Here is a 21,588-nt window from a genome sequence, read left to right as displayed (position 1 = left end):
AAAATGTATCCCGCTCTATCGATTCAGAGCCGAGACATACTCTTCATGGGACACCAGGAGCATGTCAAGTTTTTCTGTTGACCCCAGGGAACGGTTCACTGGGATGAAAACCAACAATCACATTTATTTACTTTGAGAGCTCATCTCTGCCAAAGGCTCACCATGGCTCTGTTCCAAAACCTACAGAGCTGCCTTGCTATCTACTAGCTATATGGACAGCAGCCGTTTGAGGGAACATCCTGACTTAAATTAAACCTTGGAGAGCTTTGAAGGGCACTACAGAGGGAACAACACATATAGAGTTAGCACACAGGAAGCTCAAATCAAAACTGATTTCAACAGAGTCTGTCGTTAAAGTATTGCTAAATTATGGTACAACACGATAATTAAATAATTCAGGGCTACATTTCTTAGACCATACAAATCAAAATCAACAATATTTGATAATTGTCACAGCTATGCTGTTAACAATAAATGCAGGACGAGGAAAAAGAAAGTTTATAAAGTCTTTAATCCAACATACAGTGTAGCATAAACGCAGACGAGACCAGACAAACTGGAACTGAACAGACAGGAACTTAAATACACGAACCAAACAAGGATAATTAACTCCACACACCTGGGGGATATTCCAAAAAGCAGGTTATGTGACATACCCGGGTATGTTTGAGAATAAGCGAGTGGACAACCTCAGCTTTCAGTTCCAAAATCGGAGGTTACTTTCAGGGTATGTACTGTAAGTTACCATAGTAACTTGCTCTCTGAAGATAACCACATACCTTGAGTAAGCAAGGTTTGGGGTTAATCAACCGAAAGTTCAGGGTTTAGCTGACGGTAAGTTAACCGTGCTTTCTGGAATACACCCCAGAACAGAATGGCACAATTAACTCAGTGAAGGGGAACAGTGCATGAGGAAAACAACAAAGTCCAAACTGAATAACACGAGACAATAATAAACAAAAATCTGGATCTTTATTTAAAGGAGTAGTTCACCCAAAATTCTGTCACCATTAGACATTAGACAGTAGACATTGACTACCATTGTATTTTTTCCCCATACTGTGGAAGTCAATGGCTACCGTCGACTGTTTGCTTACTGACATTCTTCAAAATATCTTATTTTGTGCTCAATGGACGAAAGAAACTCATACAGGTTTGGAACAACTTGAAAATGAGTAAATGCCAAAATTTTAATTTATGGGTGAAATATCCCTTTAACTATGAGCACAATCCAAAGTAATTTCCCTTGCTTCCTCTACCATCACAGATGGATTTTTTTCCACTTATTGCGATGGATTCTGTATTTCTTAAAATTGTATCTTAGAAAGCTGCATAATTACTTTTTTTGTGTCTAATACACAATGCTTTCAGCACACAAGCTTCTGACATTCCTTTGCTTTTCTCTCTTTACGGCAGTATCCTCTTGTTATCCTTCCTGTCTCCCGTGGTGAAACCAGTCTTCTTTGATTTCACATTCAAACATTTAAAACTCTGAGCTGTGATAACCTGCCCTCTAAACAATATTGTGTCTCATAACATCATGGCAGGACTGTGGCTTGAACTCATGTCAGCTAAAACCTATTAGTCACACTTAATGGAACAGAAAGGAGATGAAACAGGCGAATCGTTTATTCATATCCTCCCCGGACAATGTGAAAAAAAAATCTGACCTTTTTTTTTTTTTTTTTTGATTTGACAATGTGATATTACATTTAGAAAGCAGCAAACCCTTTCTCTTTTTTAATATCCATCTCATATCTGTGTTTGCAGTGCTATGAAAGCATTTCTGCAAACATCCTGTGGATATTTGTTCTGGGTCACATCCTGTGACTTCAGCTATTGTCTATGTGGCATACTGTAAACTGTGAAGTCACTGGTGGATTGGCATGAATATAGAATACAGGATCTGTTAAGACTGTCATAACACTTTATCCAGACTGCAATATTTGTTTGGATATAATATATATATATTTTTTTTCTTACTAACAAAGTACCATTGGCTTTTAAAAAGGATTGCATTAGCATTCCATTTCACAGAAAATTGAGCACTTTGCTCCCAAATTCTGATTGTTTGACTTTTTGCAATTTCAAGAGAATAATGTGCTTAAAATTACATTTCACAGTGGAAAAAAAATCAAACAGCTTCATGTTTTAAATCAAAATACACTCCTGGTCAAAACGTTCAGCATGATAAGTCTCTTATGCTCATCAAGGCTGCATTTATTTGATCAAAAATACAGTAAAAGCTGTAATATAGTGAAATATTATTTCAATTTTTCTATTTCAAAATATTTTAAAATGTGATTTATTCCTTTGATTACAAAGCTGAATTTCATTCATCATTATTCCAGTCTTTCCTTCAGAAATCATTCTAGTATACTGATATGCTGCTCAAGAAACATTTCTTAGTATTATCAATGTTGAAAACAGTGCTGCTTAATATTTTTGTGGAAACTGTTATACATTTTTGATGTAGAGAAAGTTCAAAATAACAGCATTTATTTGAAATAAAAAAATTTTTTAACATCATATGTGTTTTTACTCATTTAATGCATCTTTGCTGAATATTTTAAAATGGCAGATTTTTTCATTTTAATTTTTATTGTTCAGTGTATGTATAATTAAAATAATGTAATATTTATACTAATATATGTAGCTTAGCTCTACTATGTATTCTAAATCAGGTACTCAACATAAGTTGCATGCACTTTTAAAATGTTGCGAATGCATACATTAAATTTTTGTCAGGCGCGGAGATCAGCTCTTTATGCATGGTACATTAAGGGACTCATTATGTTGTTTGTTTATCCTGTAGTTCACATTAAGGAACATTAAATGTGATGCAACTTTGCACATTAAATAGAAGCATTAAACTTCTGGCTACTGTGAGTAGCTCTATGCCTGCTGCTTCAGCTGACTCTGGACAGAATAAATGTAGCATGTTAAACATAATATGACTCAAAGCAAGGCTGCCTGTACAGGGTCATTGACAGCTAAATCATTTTTTGTCTATTTAAGTGATAAAAGACAGTAACCTGAATACCACTTTCCAGTAATGAGCATGTTTTCAATTGATATATTCAAATTCTGTCTTGATGATGATGGGAGATGTTTGAAAGAAAAATGTCTAATTAAGAGTCTGAGCTTTTAAAAGCTTTCTTTTTATAAAAATGATGTGTACACTTGTGTGTATTCAGTACAGAAGACATTTAATTACCTTTTACCATTTTACCACTTGACATTTAAAGTTATTAAATCAAAACTTTAGTTCAAAAATGTATGAAACCAACATGAATACAAAGATGACATTTATAAGAACTTAGATTTTAGCCCTGTAGAGCCATATCAGGTATTCTGAACATTTGAATATTGACATTTTAATTGTTCTAATAAATTATGTACTTTATTTCTGCTCTAATTTTAAATGAAACGAATGAAGTACAGTCAATGAACTGTTTTTAGTACCAGTAGATGGCAGTGTTGTCTTTTGAATAGGCGATGCAATTAATTTATTTGTACATAGAGAGTAAAAAAAAAAAAAAAACATTTCACCTCACTGCAGTTTTAACTAGAATGTATATATTTATATAATGAAAAATAGAATAAGAATAAATGATACATAGAAAGTTCAAAAGAGGAGGATTTATTTATTTATTTTGATCAATTTAATGCATCCTTGAAAAAACTTACTGACCCTAAACATTAAAAAGTGTATATTTAATATTTACAGTAATATATTTGTTTAATTCCAGTATCTGTTGTTAAAAATAATGGTTTGATTGATGGTTTTAGGTACAACATTTTTTTTTTCTGTTTATTGAAAATTTATTGTAGATTAGAAGATTATTGAAGTAAGTTTTACAAGAAAATACTATTTCAGTCTTTCTGATTCAAAATTGCATGCTTAATTCAATGTCACTTGCCGTTTCTTCATAATTATTTGAAATTTACTAGCTACTGTACTTCTGAGTGAAAACATTTTCAGTGTATTTTTTTTCAGTGTTTCCCTTTACTTTTTTGTTGCATTATAATTTAAATCATTTTGTGCTCCATAATTGTTTTACTATAAACATTTAGCAAAAAAGTGTGACAGCTAGCCCCTACTACTATGCCCTCCCCCACTTTATTGTGAAAAGCTCTACTCCTGGAATAGGAGGAGATGTCTTGAGTAGCCTGAAGCCCGGCACAGATATTTTATGTCCCTTGACATTCACACTTTTGCAGACTAACTGCTTTGCGAGAGTCAGAGGTGGAAATAACAACAACAGCAGGGAGGCAGTTCAGGTCACTTCACAACGGACGTGTTGTTTCAGTTAAAGAAAATGTCACATCAGCCCTTAAACAAACGCAGGGAAAATAAACACCCACTGAGATGGAATAATATTTAAACAAAACCACTGTCTTAGCATTCACGAAACAAGTGCTTGATGGGTCAAGATGCTTTGCATGAAGTTGTTAAATACTGATTATTTTTTTCTTGTCATTGCACATTACAGTGTGTGCTGATAAATGCAGCTTATTTCTTGTGTCAAACACATGGTTTGAAAGTAGGTGTAGGTATTTTTAAAACCACAAGCTGTTCATGACTCATGCAGTATACGAGGAGGAAGCGTTTATCGGAATGATGCTTCTAAGAAAACATGCATCCTGAGTATTTAAAGCTGTACGGTTAAATGCTTACAGAGCCAGAGATTGTGGTTAGTGTCAATAAACAAGTGGATTTGTACAATAGACCAAATGCAATCCTTGAAATGATTAATGTAAACAATAATATTGAACCTGTGGATAATATGGGCATTGTGTCATGGCCTGTAACTAAATACCAATCTCTTTTCATAGACATATAGCATCCGTTCTGTTTTGCTCAAGGGGTTATTAATATGCCTTTATGATAAGAGAGAGAAAGTTAAGCAGGGAATTAATGGACGTATGAGAAAGCATTTCCTGTGGTGGTTTGAAAAGGTGACCCACAAAAATAAAAAATGATACGAAATAAAATGATATAGGCATTCTAGAATAAATAATTTACTGTGCATAACAGTTTATGCATAACAGCTTTTTACAAAATGTATATGATTCTTTAACGGTGGAACTTTTTTGTCTCCTATGATTTAAAAGTAAATAAGTTATTTAAAAAAGTTTTACATGATCAATTATTATAGCCAAAATTAAAAAGTATACATTGTGCATTCTTAATTACTTTTTTAAGGTGTAGAAATGTTAAATTACATTGGTTAAATAAAAAAAAAAAAAAAAAAAAATTCTTGGTCTTGAGTCTGTCCTCTAACCTACTTTAAAGCTTTGCCCATAATAAATGGATGCTGACAAACAGGTAGATAGATAGATAGATAGATAGATAGATAGATAGATAGATAGATAGATAGATAGATAGATAGATAGATAGATAGATAGATAGATAGATAGATAGATAGATAGATAGATAGATAGAATTTTTATCATGGCAAGCATTTAAGACAGCATCCCACATAATAAATGTATAAAACATACTAATTGTAACAAACAAACAAATAAAAAAATGAATAAAAATACTTTTTTTTTCTTTTTTTTATGAATTCTGATATATATTTATTTTTTAGTTACCATGCCAAGAATTTTAGACAGCACCTTTTAAAAAGAGATTATTTTTGTCTTTGATGGAAATAAAAGGTGGCTGGTGAACAGACCGGAGGGACAGTGTGAAGATCAGAAATGTTTTCTCTCATGATCTGATAGTGTTTATTAAGCATCAGATCAATTTTTTTTCTTTTAGAGTTGTGATTAATAAAACACAAAAGTGCCACTAATGGAAGAATATGACATATACACCTGTGATTCCTGGAAACAATACTTGTAAGAAAAAAAAAGAGAGAGAGAAACAGTCTTTCTCTTAGCATTAATCATTAAATTTCACTTATTTTGCTTTGGCGTGGACAGAACATTAAATTAACCTCAAGACATTATTATAATGTAAAATAATATCAAGGCATCTGTTTCCTGGCGCATAGTTGTTTTTTCCATTAGTGATAATCATCCAGCATCTGTTCAGTAATGCAGTGTGACTGCTGAGGAAAAACGCGTTGCGCTCCACTTTGGAACTTCGCGGGCATCCGTAGCATCACTTCCGGAAGACGGCGGGAAAGATGGCGGCTGAGTCAAACGAGTCCGAAACAGCATTGAATATGAGTCCTACATCCAGAGATGAGGTAGGAACAGCACTCCACCCGCGTTAAAACACGAATATATGTATGTTTGACACGACGGGGCAGTTTAAAGCGGTTCGTGTGTGTGTTAGTTTGGGTTTTAAGGGGTGGGCGCCACACATGGATCAGATGGCGCTGCTTCAGTGTGTTAGATTAATTTACCTGTGTGTAATATCGATAATAAACACTCATATTGTTTCATTCCAGTCTTTTGTGGGTCCCTTAATTCTCTCTAAAGTGAAATTAAATTCTCTAGACAGATTTTTAAAAGGACAAGGTTATAAACAAATCAACATGTGATCAAGTACAAAATAACATGATTGTATTTAAACGTTTCTGTTGTTATATTGTATATATAGTGGAAACTCCTTTGAAAACATTCACCATAATAGACAGTTTTGTTGAAATATTTGGTCTTGGGCGAATTATTCTTCACATAATGCAAACTGTATTTATTAATTATATTTATGCATTCATACGTCTTTCTGTTTTCCTGACAACTTCTCCATACAATGACAAAAATGACAAAAAAAGAAAGAAACAAAAATTGTAATATTGTGAAATATTTTTTACAATTTGAAATAAAATGGTTCTATTTGAATATATTTTAAAATGTCATTTATTTCTAGGATGGCAAAGCTGAATTTTCATTGTCACACGATCTATCAGAAATCGTACTAATATGCTGATTTCCAGCTCAAGAAACATTTCTCATTAATGTTGTAGTTGCTTAATTTGTTGAAAGCATGAAACATATTTTTCAGGTTTTCTTGATAGAAAGTTTGATAGAAAAAAATGGAATAGAAATCTTTTTTAGCATTATAAATGTCTTTAACGTGTTTTGATTTGAATTAATTTAATGTGTCCTCTCTGAAGAAAAGTACTCATTTATTTATTTCTGTATTTGTTAAAAAAATAAAATAAACAAGGATCTAAATGTTAACCTAGCCTGTAAACAGTCATTATTTATAAATTGTTAAAATGACTAGAAACTGAATATTTTATAATGTAACAAATTTAATGATACTGAACTCATGTTAGAACCCTTAAGAACAAGTTTGAACAATGTTTATCTTTGTTTTTTCACATAATATATATATAGTCCTGCTCTAATGTCACTGTCTTCATTGGCACTGAAAGAAACCCCACTCTAGGTCTTTTAGGTTTATGTAAAGTGCTGAATATGGCTCTTGCTCCCCTCTCCCACTTATTATCCTTTTTTGTTGCTGGCCAGGCACTGTGTTACTGAATGATTTATTCCTCAAGCGCTCAGCATTTTCAGTGTGTGTGTAACTCTGAAATACCAGCCTACCTGCTGAATGGCAGATCCATGTTTGAAAGACCAGCTTCCCATAAGCTTGTAGAAATCACTTGAGTCGCCCACTGCGTACGGCATGGGATTAGACTCAGTGGGGACAGATAGGATGTCAAGAGTAAGACTATATTCTTTATACAGAGGAAAGCAAGCTCATGGCTATTCTTTGAGCACGTCCCGCATCCGTCTGTGGCCGATGCAGAAACAGCACGGAGAGTTTCGCATTACCAACACCCCAGAAAACACAAATCTGCTTCCTGCCTGTCCTGCTGAAACAGCAAATTGAATTTTGATTGAAATGGTGGCAGTGGCAGCTGTGAGTGGCATATTCAGTGAAATCGAATTTAGAGAGTGATGCTTTACGGCTGCTGCTGCAGATCCAGATGTTAGTTCACTGATAGCTCCTCTGCTGTCTGATAGGTTCTCAACACCGCTTTTAATTAAAGTTTACTTCCCTGCTGCAGAATAGCGTATTACTGTCTGAAGTGTCTTGTGTGACCTCCAATTCTGCAGTAAACACTGTCATTTTACCTTGGTTATTTTGTAACATAGGGTTTGTTAATGCATTATATTAAAGTGATAGTTCACCGAAAAAATACAGTTGTCTCCATTTACTCACCCTCATGTTGTTCTAGTCCCATATGAATCTTTCTTCTGTTGAACACATACACACACACACACATATATGTGTGTATGTGTATTGCGATATTGTTGTACTATATAATGTTTTTGGGGGTGAACTGTCCCTTTAAGTCATGCCTCTGTCTCCATCTTCTCTGAATATTATGGTTGAAAAAATTTACTTGTAATGATTTCTTAGAACTTAAAATTATTTTTAGTTAAGGCATCATTTAAAATTTTCATTTGAGTTTAAGGATCTACTATTTACTTTTATTTTATTTTAGCTTAATCAGTAGAATATTATTTTGTGCAATAATTTTGTAAACAGTTTTATTAAATAGAGGTGTAAATTGAATCCAACCACATTTAGAGGTAGTCATCAGAGACCCTCGACTCAAAATCCAGTCACAGGTGGTCACAGGAGATGTATGTTAATAACAAGATGTATACAGCAATCTTTTGTCTGATCACCTTAGACTGTTGTATGAGGTTTAAATAGGGAGGTACAATGATGCACCATTTTTGGCCTTTATTTAAAATACCATTCCTCTGCCTTTGGCCTTATTTTAGCACACTATTATCCCAATGCACACTTGTACACTTAGACCTACTGTACTTGTACTTTGTTACAGCACTAGTGTATTTTTACTCTGTGTCCTATCTCTGTCTTCTAGCCTCCTAGCTCAGTAGAAATGGAGCAGCCTGAAAGAAAAGCCACAAGTTCATCTGAGGATGGAGACAGTGACGGTGATGACCGCAGGAGGGTTGTTGGTAAGTTTGTCCTTTGATTTCTATTGCATTAGAAAAATATTCACATAAAAAGCATTGTGACACCACGTTTCATTGAATAAATTAAGTAAATCATTAATCACTTTTTGCCATGGATTGTTACAGGGAAAGTTCACCCCAAAATGAAAATGATAACTTACAAATTTTTATAATGTTGTGGAACACAAAAGATATTTTCAAGGAAACGTTTTTTAATGACAGTCGTTGGGGTCCAGTGCTGTTTTGGACCCCATTGGCTTTCAGTTTATGGACCATTTTCTTTCTTGTTTTTTTTTTTTTTATTATTATTATTTTTTATTATTTAATTAATTAATGGGTGAAATGTCCCTTTAAATCATAATGCCACTGACCCTATGTCCTCTGGATATTATTGTTAAAAATAATGAATCTCCGATAGAACAAACCTTATATCTGATGAACCGAAAACTGTTGCCTCAGCACTAAACTGGGACATAAGCCTGCTTGTTTCCTCACAGCTGAGTCCTACTTCCAACATTTCCTAAGTCAGCACAAGGACGAACACGGTGACTGAGCATTGCTTCACTGTAGAGGCATCTGTTGTGGGTGAACACAGTTTGTGTAGCTAGCACGTTTCATTTGATGTGAAAAATAACCTCAAACAAAAGGCTTGTTTCAACTATGAGGAATAAAATCTTTTTTTTTTTGGTCAGACTGTAAAATTAGGATTCATTGTGATGCTTTTTTAGTTCTAGGCATTTTGAACAACTGTAGTGGAATCTGACCTTAAATGCCTTAAATATTATAAATAGTTTTTAATTTTTCAACCCAGATTTTAAAATGTATCTTTCCTTTGATGGCAAAGCTAAGTTTTGGCAGTCATTACTCCAGTCTTTAGTGTCACATGATCCTTCAGAAATCATTCTCGAATGCTGATTTGCTGCTCAAGAAACATTTCTTGTTGTTTCAATGTTGAAAACAGTTGTGCTGCTTAATATTTTTTTATGGGGGTTGAGAGAAAATCGAAGCGTATTGCATCAAGAGTTGAGTGAATTATTATATTCCTAGTTTTTTGCTGTATAATTGATCAAATAAATGCAGCCTTGTTGAGCATAAGAGACTTATTTCAAAATACATTTTATATATATATGGCTGATCGTAAACATTCGAATGGTTCTTTCTTTTTTTATTTTATTTCATTTTGTTCTTGATATTCATTTATTTCTTTCTGGTCTTCTCATTTAAATATTTTGTTTCTAACCATATTTATACACAGTTGTAGCAGTATAATGTATTACAATTTAAATAATAATAATGATTATATTTTGATTTCATTGCAATAGATTTTTCTTTTTCAAGGAATATTCCACTTATGTGGCACCACAAGACCTCTGATGGAGGTTTTTGGTGTTTGATTTGGTTGCATATCACTTATCTTAGTGAGGGTCAGAATGTCATTCTTAGATTTTTACTTATGTACCATATCAAGGTTCCCGCCAAATTGTTTAAGTTGCTTGCCAAAGGCAATTTTTAGTCTGATTTGGTGCATAGCAAGTGTTAATTTTAAGCCCTGGCTGCGTTTGTTCCTTGAAGTCTTTCTAAAATTGCATGATCATCACTGTTGAAGTTCAACATTAAGAGCGAAGCTGCCACAGAGATTGAGCTCCATATCTGGAAATGATACCAGCTGTCTGAGAGCCACTTTACACTGTGACTGCTGCCATTATATATTTCAAGATCATTTAACAATAATCATCAGCATTTTTAAAGCGCTAGACCGTTGTGTGCGTATAGTGATAAGTCATTATCATAAATGCCTTCGAAGAAAGAGTGAAAACTGCATCGATAAAGGTGTCAGTGTTTTTGTTCTCTTTATTTGGTGGCTGTGTTGGAAGTGACAAAAAGGATCCACAGGAAAACAGCAGGTGTTGAGTCGCAGGCCCAGTTGCAAGCTTGGCAGAATGATCTGCTCTTTATGATTATTTCATGGGCTTTTATGCTCCCTGGCACTGATTCAACACTCAGTTATTGAGCTTTGGCTTCTGCTGTTGTGAATGTCACTTCAGGTTTGCAAGAATCATGCACCAAATCATTTTTTCAGCAGTGATTCAACTTAAATAGAAATGTAAACCAGTATTTGATTTATTATGGCATGTATACCATGCAACAGTAACCAAAATACTCCCATAGGCTTTTGGAAAAAACCCATTTTGGTTGACCGCTAGTACTGACTCGGGGTGTGCATGAATAGTCAAATATTCAAATATTCTCTACAATAATTATTTGAAAAATAAAAACACTATTCAAATTTTGCTAAAATGTTGCTTTGCTGGCCATTAATGTAGTGAATCCCTGATAAATCCTGAGCACGCAAACTTTGCCAAGTGAAAAACAGCAACACATCACTGCATTCACTACTGCAGGTATAGACTAAGGCTGTGTATCCAGCAGTTAGGGCTGGGCGATTTTCCTGATTTTGATTAATTCGAATTTATTGTTTTGCCACAATTTAATTTTTTAGAAATCGAGGAGTCGTGATTTTGAATGGAAATATAACCAAATGTTATAATTAGACACTCTGATAATATGCCGGTGATAACAGTAAAGAGAAAAGAACGATCCAACTGCATGTAGGCTCACGTGATTAACCGCTTGCATGTGATGCGCTCTGTGAAGGACCATAAATATAGCACTAAGCGCCATTCACACAGAATGCGCTTTTGTGTTGACAAAGATGTGATGCGGGCAGTGGAATAGGTAAAACATGCAAGAAGATGGGAGTGAACTTCTTTTAACTTGAGCGCAGTGTTTATAGAATGGCGTTTCATGCATGAGACAATGCAAGAGACTTACCTGGCAGGGGGACACCATGATCAAGAAGGCGGTTCACCCAGGGTAAGGATCCTCCATTGCACTCCGGCCGTGCTGACCCCTGCGAATTCTCCAAATGTCGGAATCTCGACTGCATAATTTATGGTAGTGGGGGACTGCGTTCGCGCTCTCCCCTGAAAGTGCTGGTTAAACAAAGCAGATGAGTTTTGGGGAAGTCGAGACCTAGTGGTTAGAGAGTTTGACTCCTAACCCTAAGGTTGTGGGTTCGAGTCTCGGGCCAGCAATACCACGACTGAGGTGCCCTTGAGCAAGGCACCGAACCCCCAGCTGCTCCCCGGGCGCCGCAGCATAAATGGCTGCCCACTGCTCCAGGTGTGTGTTCCCGGTGTGTGTGTGTGTTCACTGCTGTGTGTGTGCACTTTGGATGGGTTAAATGCAGAGCACGAATTCTGAGTATGGGTCACCATACTTGGCTGTATGTCACTTCACTTCAAGAGACACGAGCGCAACAGTCAAACACATCTATGTTTACACAGAAAAAACAATGGAAAGGCAGCGCAATCGAATAAAAAGAGCTACTACTGTATGCCTGATATTTCATGTTTGCATCATGGTGACAGGCTGAAAGCTGCTGTTGTTTTTAAAGAACATTTATAGTCAATAGTAGTCTACTGTATACCTGCATTCATTTTGAATTTGAATTACCTTGACTTTTGAAATTTTCTAAAATAATTTTTAAGACAAGTTTGTACAATATGTAGTTGTAGTTTTTGCATCTTTTCTGCAAAGATATTTAACAAGTGATTTGTTTAACCGTGTTGACAACTTCTTGTGTGCTGCACTTGGAATAGAAATGTCTTTAACAAAAGGGTTAATAAAGAAAAGGTAACTTGAATCATGTCGTCGTTACATTTTTAAGTTGACTAGTTAAAAATCATTAAAAAAAAATTGAGAATCGGTCAAACATTCTGGAAAAATCGAGATTGACATTTTTTGCTAAATCTCCCAGTCCTACCACCAGTGTATTTTTTTCCTAAAGGCTAGCATGTTTTTTTTCAATGGGAGTACTGCGTTTTTAAGATGCCAGCAGTACAACAAAGCGCTAATAAATGTTAAACTTTGGGCAAAACACAGTGCACATCTCTGTCAGTTTTCAGTCAGCCATCCAATCACAGTGGACGAGGGGCAGGGCAGGGCAAAAACTGCACCGACCAACTGTCACATCTTACTTGTAATATGACTGAACGACAATGGAGTTTATATTGATATATAAAAAAAATAATGCATGCAACATTTAATTCGTGATGTGTCTTCTACATTACTTCAGCGGATATAACTTATAATCTTGTTGTGATTGTTCAGAAATGTTGACAAAAATAATGTTCGATTAAAAAACGTCTTTCTCATTAAACATCAAGGAAAAAAAAAAGGTATTCAAATATTCGTTTTTTTACGAGCTCAAAATTCGAATGCAAAATTTTTGAAAAATGCCCATCCCTAGTACTGACAGTGCTATAAAACTGTTTGTGTCCAAGAATTGTGTTCTTCTCGTCTCGATCATGGTTTTAACAGAAGAAAGTTCCTGTTTTCTGTCAGCATCTTTGTTCATTCATAACTATGGTTTTGAATGATGGCAATTGTCTGAAAACCTTGTCTTAATGTTTGTCTTTTTCAGACGGCCAGCATAACCCTGAAGCAGATGGACCCAAGGGTTGCTCTGGTTCAGCTCAACCTGAGGACTCTGGCTCCAGAGATGGGAGTCCACGAGCGGGCAGCCCTGTGGCGAGAGCGTTGTCCAGGGCCAGCCACAATCAAGGGTCCAGTAGCTCAGACAGTGACAGCAGTGAAGACGGCAGTGATGATGGTGTAGTGCACAGAATAAAGAGCAGTGTCACGCATATAAAGGTGAGTTACAATCATACAGTGTTTTGAAAAGTGTAAGTGACATGTAGGCATTTGTGCTCTGCATTTATCCCATACAAGTGCACACATACAACAGTGAGTACTGAACACACACACCATGAACACCAGGGTTCGCAAAATTTCAAAATCCCTGGTAGCATTTCAGATTTTGATAGCTCGAAATGAATTTAACTAGCCCAAAAAAAATAAAAGGACGTTTTTAATGGAGAAAATTGGATAAGTCAAAACATCAATAAAAGCATTTAAAAAATATTAGTATAAAAGCTAATCCAAAATATAAATAAAATACAAATACTAAAATAAGTTCATTCAGAGCCACTGTTGCATGTCATTTAAATTATGTAAATTACTTAATTTCAAAGAAGTAATGTGCAAACAATTTTATGATCCAGTGTGAATTTTAAATGGAGAAAGATTTTTTTTATCTATTTTCATATTTATTTAATTTATATAAATTTTTATATATTTTTTTAGTACACATTACACATAAAGAGTAATAAATTAGCAGTAAATTAAACAAATTGGTACTAAACATTGCTAAATCTAATAAAAGTTGGACTGAATTTATTTAGGAAATAAATTATGGTAATATATATATTTTTAAAAATATATTTAATTCAATTAATTATCTTGGCTGTATTTATTTATAAATGGATCAGGTTAATTTAATTGATAATCATTTATTGACCATTAATTTGATGATTATCAAAATTCCAGTTTCATATGTAACTGAAACACTGCTATCTTGTTAGAATGTTAGCATGTGACTCAGATATATGCTGATACAGTTTACTATTAAAAAATTTGCTATTCGCTATGTATAGAGCAAGTCATGTGATCCATAGCCATTTGACACAAATTCAGTACTTGACTAATTGGCGCAACTTCTACTATGCTTTGCTAATGAATTGTTTATTTCAGCGTGCCTCTGACGATGAGAGCAAAAACAGACGAAGAAGCTCCTCACCTGACAAGTGAGTCTTCTATTAGTCTGAACTGAACAAAATCAATGTAGAATTCAGACCTTTCTGTAAACTGTTGTCATTTGTCTCCATTTTAGGGATGATAAGAGGTCACAGTCTAGATCCCGATCTAGATCTCGTTCTCCTGAAGAACGTTACGGACGGGGTCGTAGGTGAGGGAAACGTGTGTTTATGTTCTTGACAAATTTGCTGTTGCCTTTTTCATCCTGCTGTAAAATATTGCACCTTTCAGGTCAGACATTTTCTTTGTTCTCCATTGTTCTCACATCAGGTCCAGGGAGCGTGAGCGAGGTCGAGACCGCTATGGTGACTGGGATCAATATGAGCGGCGCTCCAGCAGAGAGAGGGATTGGGAGCACAGGAGGAGGGGAAGGTCAGCCTCCCCAGCCAAAAGTGATAAACCTCCGACAGAGGAGCCTCCAGTGAAGAAGAGGAAGGAAGCGCTGGACCCCATCCTGACCCGCACCGGTGGGGCCTACATCCCACCTGCCAAATTGCGTATGATGCAGGCTCAGATCACTGACAAGAGCAGGTTGGGTTCACTTTGCTCAGCAGTCCAACATTTTGTATTTATTTAATTATTTATTTTTGATTTAAAGTTTATTTACCTTAGGCTATATTTTTATGATATTGCACTTTCAAAATCCATCATTGGGTTTGGAGGATACGAGAAAATAAAAAGTGAATGGATAAGAAGTAGGGCAAAATATTGCATATTCACCATATTTATGTAATTATTTTAATGATGATGTAAATAAAACATAGCATCTCTAATTTGAATCCCAGTAGTATAAATGCCACGAGTTGGTAAATTTGATTAATTTCCCTGAATCTAATTGCGCTGAATCAGTTCCCTGAATCAACTGTCATTTGCAATGAATTAATTTTAAAACACTAAATAGAAATGCAGTGATTTTATGCAAAATATTAGACAATTTGTAATTCTCAAAAAGTTAAAGATTTCTATTTCAAATAAATGCTGCTGTTTTGACATTTCTAATCATTAAAGAATCCTGTAAAAATGTATCATGGTTTCCATGAAAATTTTAGGTTTTCACTGTATTTTATGAGAAAGTATATTAAAATAGAAAATTGTATTTTTAAATGTATATGAAATATATGTAATATTTTATTATATTTCTGTTTAAATAAATGCAGCCTTGGGGAGTATAAATTAAAAATCTTACCAACCCCATACTTTTAAACAGTAGTGTATGGAGGTAAATGTTTGTTACATTGTATTTGTTAATTTGGTGTTTACAAATAAAAATATTCATAAAATTTCCTGCAGTTACTGTGAAAAACAGTGTAAGAGAATATACCTACATATTTATTAGAAAATTAAAATGTTCTATGTTTTTTCTAATCTACACGTCTTCAAATTCCTATTGTTTAATGATCAGCCATTTAAGCCATTTCAGAGCAAATACAATACAAAAGGTTTAAAAATATAGAAATGGTGGGAAACGCATCCACATGAATTCAATGTAGTCGACTGAATTTCTTCATGCAGTGGAATGAAGGTCACCAGCAAGGAAATATAGAGGTGTCCCTTAGGGATGTTGGATATCTATAGCAGGAGGAGTGGAGCACTAGCCTGTGCTCGAGGCCATACACTAGAAGATAGGTGATAGAGACAATACATCAGAGATCATTCTCAAGAGCAGCTAAGCCCAGGAAATTAGTTGGTGGGGAAAATTAACTGTTCTCAGAGGAGACGAGCACGACTCTAAAACTCCTCAACATCAGCATTTTCTGAAGTACAGACTGAGAAGCAGACAGCATTGAAGGTTTTGTCCTGCTATTACGGTTGTTCGAAATATGACCTTTAAAAAGGTCTATTACCGGGCGCTAAAGACAAGTGTTTCAAGATCACTGCTGTGTTAACAGGCTTAAAGTGTCTCCTTTAAGAGATCCGTGTAGTTGGTTTTTCACCATTCTTTTCTTTTTAATTCCACAGTTTGGAGTATCAGAGGATGAGCTGGGAAGCCCTGAAGAAGTCCATCAATGGTCTGATCAACAAAGTGAACGTTTCCAACATTGCCAACATTATTCAAGAACTCTTGCAGGAGAATATTGTGAGGGGCAGGTAAAGACCACAGCTCTTGTGTTTTCTGATCTATGGCCATGGACCTAGTGTACTGTCTACATTTGCTGCATTTTAAGGAGCCATTCTTTACTTTTATTTCTATAGTGCTTTACACAATAAAGATACAGCAGCCTCACAGTATTACACAGGAAAGTAACAGAATCAGTGATGCTTTAATTATGAGGCAAATACGAATTCTTTATATCTATCTATCTATCTATAAATGCATACATGCATATATGTATTCATTAGCTGCAGCACAGCATTTTGCGTCTAATGTGTGACACACTTAAAGTCCAGTAAATGGTAAAACAATTGCGGGACAAATTAATGTGTTTATTAGTACATTAATACATTTTATTGAACTTGAATACAAATACTAGTTTACAACATCCAGCAGCACAGTGAACTGTTTGGCACAGCTATATAGGTTAAATGGAGACATTGCTGACATTGCCTCACACACTCAAGTTCACGCCAGCTCTTACATCAAAAATAAGATGGAAAGATAAAAAATGAATAGTTTCCATGGATCTAGTCTTTGCATCTGTTTGTTTGATGTTTGAATCAGGTCTCCTCTGTTGGAATAAAATCGGCTTGATGGCACTGTCACAAAAGAATAGGGTCCTAGTAGAAATGTGGTCCTAGAACTGTGGTCCTGAAACTGCAGCCTCCAGTGTTGCAGGAACACAGTATTGTGAAAATCTACCCTCATACAAACTTCAAAATCTACAAACACACATACCCTTAAAACATGCAGAGCAGTAAATGTGAACTGGTGGATTGATAAGAAGAAAATGCATTATAAAATTCTTAACAGTAAAATGTATTTATATGTTATTTAATTAATATAATAATTTACTGATAATTGTTTAATATAATAATTAATACTTTTGACTCATCCATTTTATTAAAAATAGTTTAAAGGCTGAAATGTTGAAGTGTATCATTTTATAAAACTTTTTGTTTTTTAAAAGAAAAACTTTTATCTGAACTGTAAGTCATGCATTTTACAGTCATTTTACAGTTTAATATATTACTATAGACATTGCCCTACTCACTGGTATTAATTTTATTTTTGCAGGACTTAAAAAAGCCTTAAAAAGTCTTTAAAAAAACAGCTTTTTAAAAATGGAAATCTTTTGTAACATTATAAATGTCTTTACTGTTAGTTTTAATAAATTTTATGCATTCTTGCTGAATAAAAGTATTAATATCTTTTCCAAAAAAAAATTAAACATAAAATAAAATGCACCGACCCCAAACTTGCGGCAGTGTACGCTGTTAATTTTTATTTTTGTATTGCATTAGCTCAGCAACATACACCAAGTTCTATTGAAATCTGTTGTGAAGTTGAATCTCCTGTGCACTTCTCGTGAGGAGTGATATTTGTATGACACATGAGTTGATGCCCATGTCGATCTAAATCTAAATCAATCATCTGGTTTCATTTCAGTTAGGATGCTCCCTGTGTAGACAGGAAACAGCAAGGCAGCTCATATGATTGACATTGTTAATGGTCCTGACGTCTCTCTCTCTCTAGGGGTCTTCTGGCCAGATCTGTACTTCAGGCCCAGGCTGCCTCTCCCATCTTCACCCATGTGTACGCTGCTGTGGTGGCCATCATCAACTCCAAGTTTCCTCAGATCGGAGAACTTATCCTCAAGAGACTTATCCTCAATTTCCGGAAAGGTTACAGGAGGAATGATAAAGTAAGCCTTTAGGAAGCAAGGTACTGGTTTCTAAATGTAGCACCAATTTAAATAATGTTCTAATTTTTCTTTCTATCTTTTCAGCAACAATGTCTCACAGCATCCAAATTCGTGGGACATCTCATCAACCAGAATGTGGTATGTCCTTCTGGTCCTTTAACATATTTTTGCCTATAAACCTTTTTTTTTTCTAGTGTATAATTGTATTTTCTTTGTCTCAAGGCTCATGAAGTCCTGTGTCTCGAGATGTTAACCCTGCTGTTGGAAAGACCCACTGATGATAGTGTGGAAGTGGCCATCAGTTTTCTAAAAGATTGTGGTCTCAAACTGACAGAGGTCTCACCCCGAGGCATCAATGGTACATTCCTAACTATTTTATTACTTTATTTTTATTTTGTTATTATTGAATGGATGATTTCATCTTATATCTATATCTATCATCTGTCATTTTTTTTCAGCTATCTTTGAACGTCTGAGGAACATCTTGCATGAATCAGAGATAGATAAACGTGTACAGTACATGATTGAGGTGATGTTTGCCATCAGGAAGGATGGGTTTAAGGACCACCCCATCATACCAGAAGGGCTTGACCTAGTGGAGGAAGAGGACCAGTTCACACACATGCTTCCTCTGGAAGACGATTACAACACAGAGGACATCCTAAGTAAGATCAGCTGCGCTTATGCATGTCATTTCAGAGTATTTAAACCTTTTTCATTTCTCCAAATAAGGAATTGTCTTATTTTTACTATTGAAAACAGCTGTTCTGATACATTTTTTCAAGATTCTTTAATTAATAGAAAGTTCAAAAGAGCTGCAGTTATTTGTAATAAAAAAATTGTCTATAAATCTCTATACATGTCTATAAATCTTTCTATAAATCTGTTTAAAAAAAAATAAAAAAATCAGTTTAATGCTTGCCTTTAATGCAAAGTACTTTTTTAAAAAATATCTTAGTACTGGTATCTTGGTAGTGATGTTTTAATTCAGAAATGTGTCAGTCATGATGAAACGCATGCTTTAAGTTTTCATTTTTAATTTCCACTGATTCACTACCTCACTCACCTAACCTGCCAGGCCTCAATTTCTCATGTTTAGCAGCTAATTACCTTGATGTGATCATAATGGATGGCTTCCTTCTCTTTAATTCCACCCAGGAGGGAACACATGCTCTCAAACCAAAGTACTTGCTCTGTCTGTGTGTAATTGAGGGTTTTGCTCTCTCACTTCTAATATTTAGCCACTGTCTTTACTGGTGTTTAGGGATAAGCATCTTTTCTGAGTCTTCTGAGACAAAGTGCACTAATTGAAAATCCATACAAGCGGCCCTTTGGGGAGCATGAACAGCCATTATCACATTAAGCTCTTTTTATGTATTATGGCTAATACACAGCAAATTCTTCTTTATGGGTAATTTCCTCTGATTACATCTCGTTGGTACGGACTTAATTGCTGCGAAACGTGTAATTGCAAATGAATGTCTGCTTTACATCAACAATATTCCTTTTGCAGATGTTTTCAAGTTGGATCCCAACTTCCTGGAGAACGAGGAGAAGTACAAAGCAATTAAACGGGGTGAGTTAATGACTCTTTTGCTGTACGCATTCTCTGTTCTTCTCATTACTGCCTATTAAAAAAGATGCCCTCTGATGCACCGTCTCTGCTAGCACATTTGAATTGTAATTGTGTACTAATTGTACAACGGACTGGAGACAACCATATGGTACAGGAAGCTGAAATGGTAGCCCTTGATTGCAACAATTGGAGATGCTTGTCCTCTGATGCGGAGATGATTACTCCATTTACGGCTTGAGAAGCAAAGCTAATGCCGTTGTTCAGCAGTGGAGAAAGTGACAAACATAGTTGTGACCTAAGATGTCAACGGGAGACCTGGGCAAAGACAGGAGTGTGTTTGTGTGTTACGCTTGTCACTTTTTCCTAAAGTCAAATCCAAATGAATCCCAAGTAGGATGAAAGTTTAATTGATAGAGACTTTTACAGTTCTTTACAGTAATGCAACTCACCTGCCACCCCCCACCCCCCATTTTTGCAGGATCTCCACTACAAAGATGTATTAAAGAAAAAGAAAAAAGTGACGACTATCAGCATGAAGTCTGGTCCACATTACAGCTTTTTTTTCTGTCCCAGAACCATTCAATTAGATAGGAAGAAGAAGGTTATTATTGTTAAATAATAATAATGTTTTGTAATAGTTTGCAAACTTTACTGACCTTTAAATGTGCAGTCAGTTTGAATGAAAGCTAAATAAAAATACAGAGATCAATAATACAATTTAATTCATATCTATCATGTAGATTGTCACAGACAAAAGGAACAATTTGTGGTGCTAAAAAAAAAAAAAAAAAAAATACAAATATAAAATTACAAATTGAAGTAAAGCAATTTATACACCATTAAAATTAGCTCAAACTAGAGGTTGCACAGACTAATCAACTAATGGACTTTGATGCTCTGCAATGACGCTTTAAGCTTGACATCGATTAGTCGCTGGTGCTATAGAGGGCGCAACCGGAGAAGAAATCTTTGAAGTCCACATTTACACTGCGTTTCCAAACAGTTAAAATGTAACATCACATGCAGATCACGTGCACAGAGTCATTCAGTAGCATGGAAATGTATTGTCAACACTGTTCTGTGATTTCTCAATAAATAAGCCTAGAAACTGAAAAGTTCTAGCATATATTTCTTAGTAGAAAACCCACAGCCTCACTATTTGTAGAGAGGCACTGCCAGGTAGAATTCCCTACCCCTATTTAAAATGAACTGAAAATATAAAATATAAATTATACACACACACATACACACATATATATATCTAACCAAGCACAGTTTGTTGTGTTTTAGGGTGCTGTTTAATAAAGATATTTGTTGTAATATAAAATGTTTTTTTTTTAAATAAAATTTTCAAGTTTAAAATGTAATTGATCTGTCTTGTTTTCGTGCCTCAGAAATTCTTGATGAAGGAAGCAGTGATTCTGGCGACGACGCTGGCGGCAGTGGAGATGATGAAGATGATGATGAGGAAGATGAAGTAGAGGCAGCTGGAGAAGGTATTTATTTAAAACATTTAATCATATGTTGCATGTTCTGACACATAGTTAGAGGAAAATGGTCAAAATTGTATTAATATTCAGTGTTAGGATG

The 21,588-nt window shown here is 35.0% G+C and overlaps 1 protein-coding gene and 1 non-coding gene across 2 annotated transcripts in view; both read left to right on the top strand.

Annotated features, from left to right (window-relative positions):
- The first annotated feature begins 6,046 nt into the window (after window positions 1-6,046).
- Window positions 6,047-21,588, top strand: part of LOC109063946 (pre-mRNA-splicing factor CWC22 homolog) — a 39,075-nt gene continuing 23,533 nt past the window's right edge. Inside the window, exons 1-13 of the mRNA XM_042764200.1 lie at window positions 6,047-6,203; window positions 8,811-8,907; window positions 13,391-13,620; window positions 14,560-14,612; window positions 14,699-14,773; window positions 14,893-15,153; window positions 16,582-16,710; window positions 18,254-18,422; window positions 18,507-18,560; window positions 18,645-18,780; window positions 18,881-19,087; window positions 19,936-19,998; window positions 21,393-21,494. Coding sequence (XP_042620134.1) covers window positions 6,141-6,203; window positions 8,811-8,907; window positions 13,391-13,620; window positions 14,560-14,612; window positions 14,699-14,773; window positions 14,893-15,153; window positions 16,582-16,710; window positions 18,254-18,422; window positions 18,507-18,560; window positions 18,645-18,780; window positions 18,881-19,087; window positions 19,936-19,998; window positions 21,393-21,494 — 1,639 coding nt within the window. The 5' untranslated portion in view covers window positions 6,047-6,140. The remainder of the gene's footprint in view (window positions 6,204-8,810; window positions 8,908-13,390; window positions 13,621-14,559; window positions 14,613-14,698; window positions 14,774-14,892; window positions 15,154-16,581; window positions 16,711-18,253; window positions 18,423-18,506; window positions 18,561-18,644; window positions 18,781-18,880; window positions 19,088-19,935; window positions 19,999-21,392; window positions 21,495-21,588) is intronic.
- On the top strand, window positions 11,729-11,891 carry LOC122146256. The gene has a single exon (XR_006160916.1). It is a non-coding gene; the product is annotated as a U1 spliceosomal RNA (small nuclear RNA).

Source organism: Cyprinus carpio, chromosome A9, assembly GCF_018340385.1.
Source record: "Cyprinus carpio isolate SPL01 chromosome A9, ASM1834038v1, whole genome shotgun sequence".
Classification (NCBI taxonomy): domain Eukaryota; kingdom Metazoa; phylum Chordata; class Actinopteri; order Cypriniformes; family Cyprinidae; genus Cyprinus; species Cyprinus carpio.
This window is presented reverse-complemented; position numbering and strand designations above follow the sequence as displayed.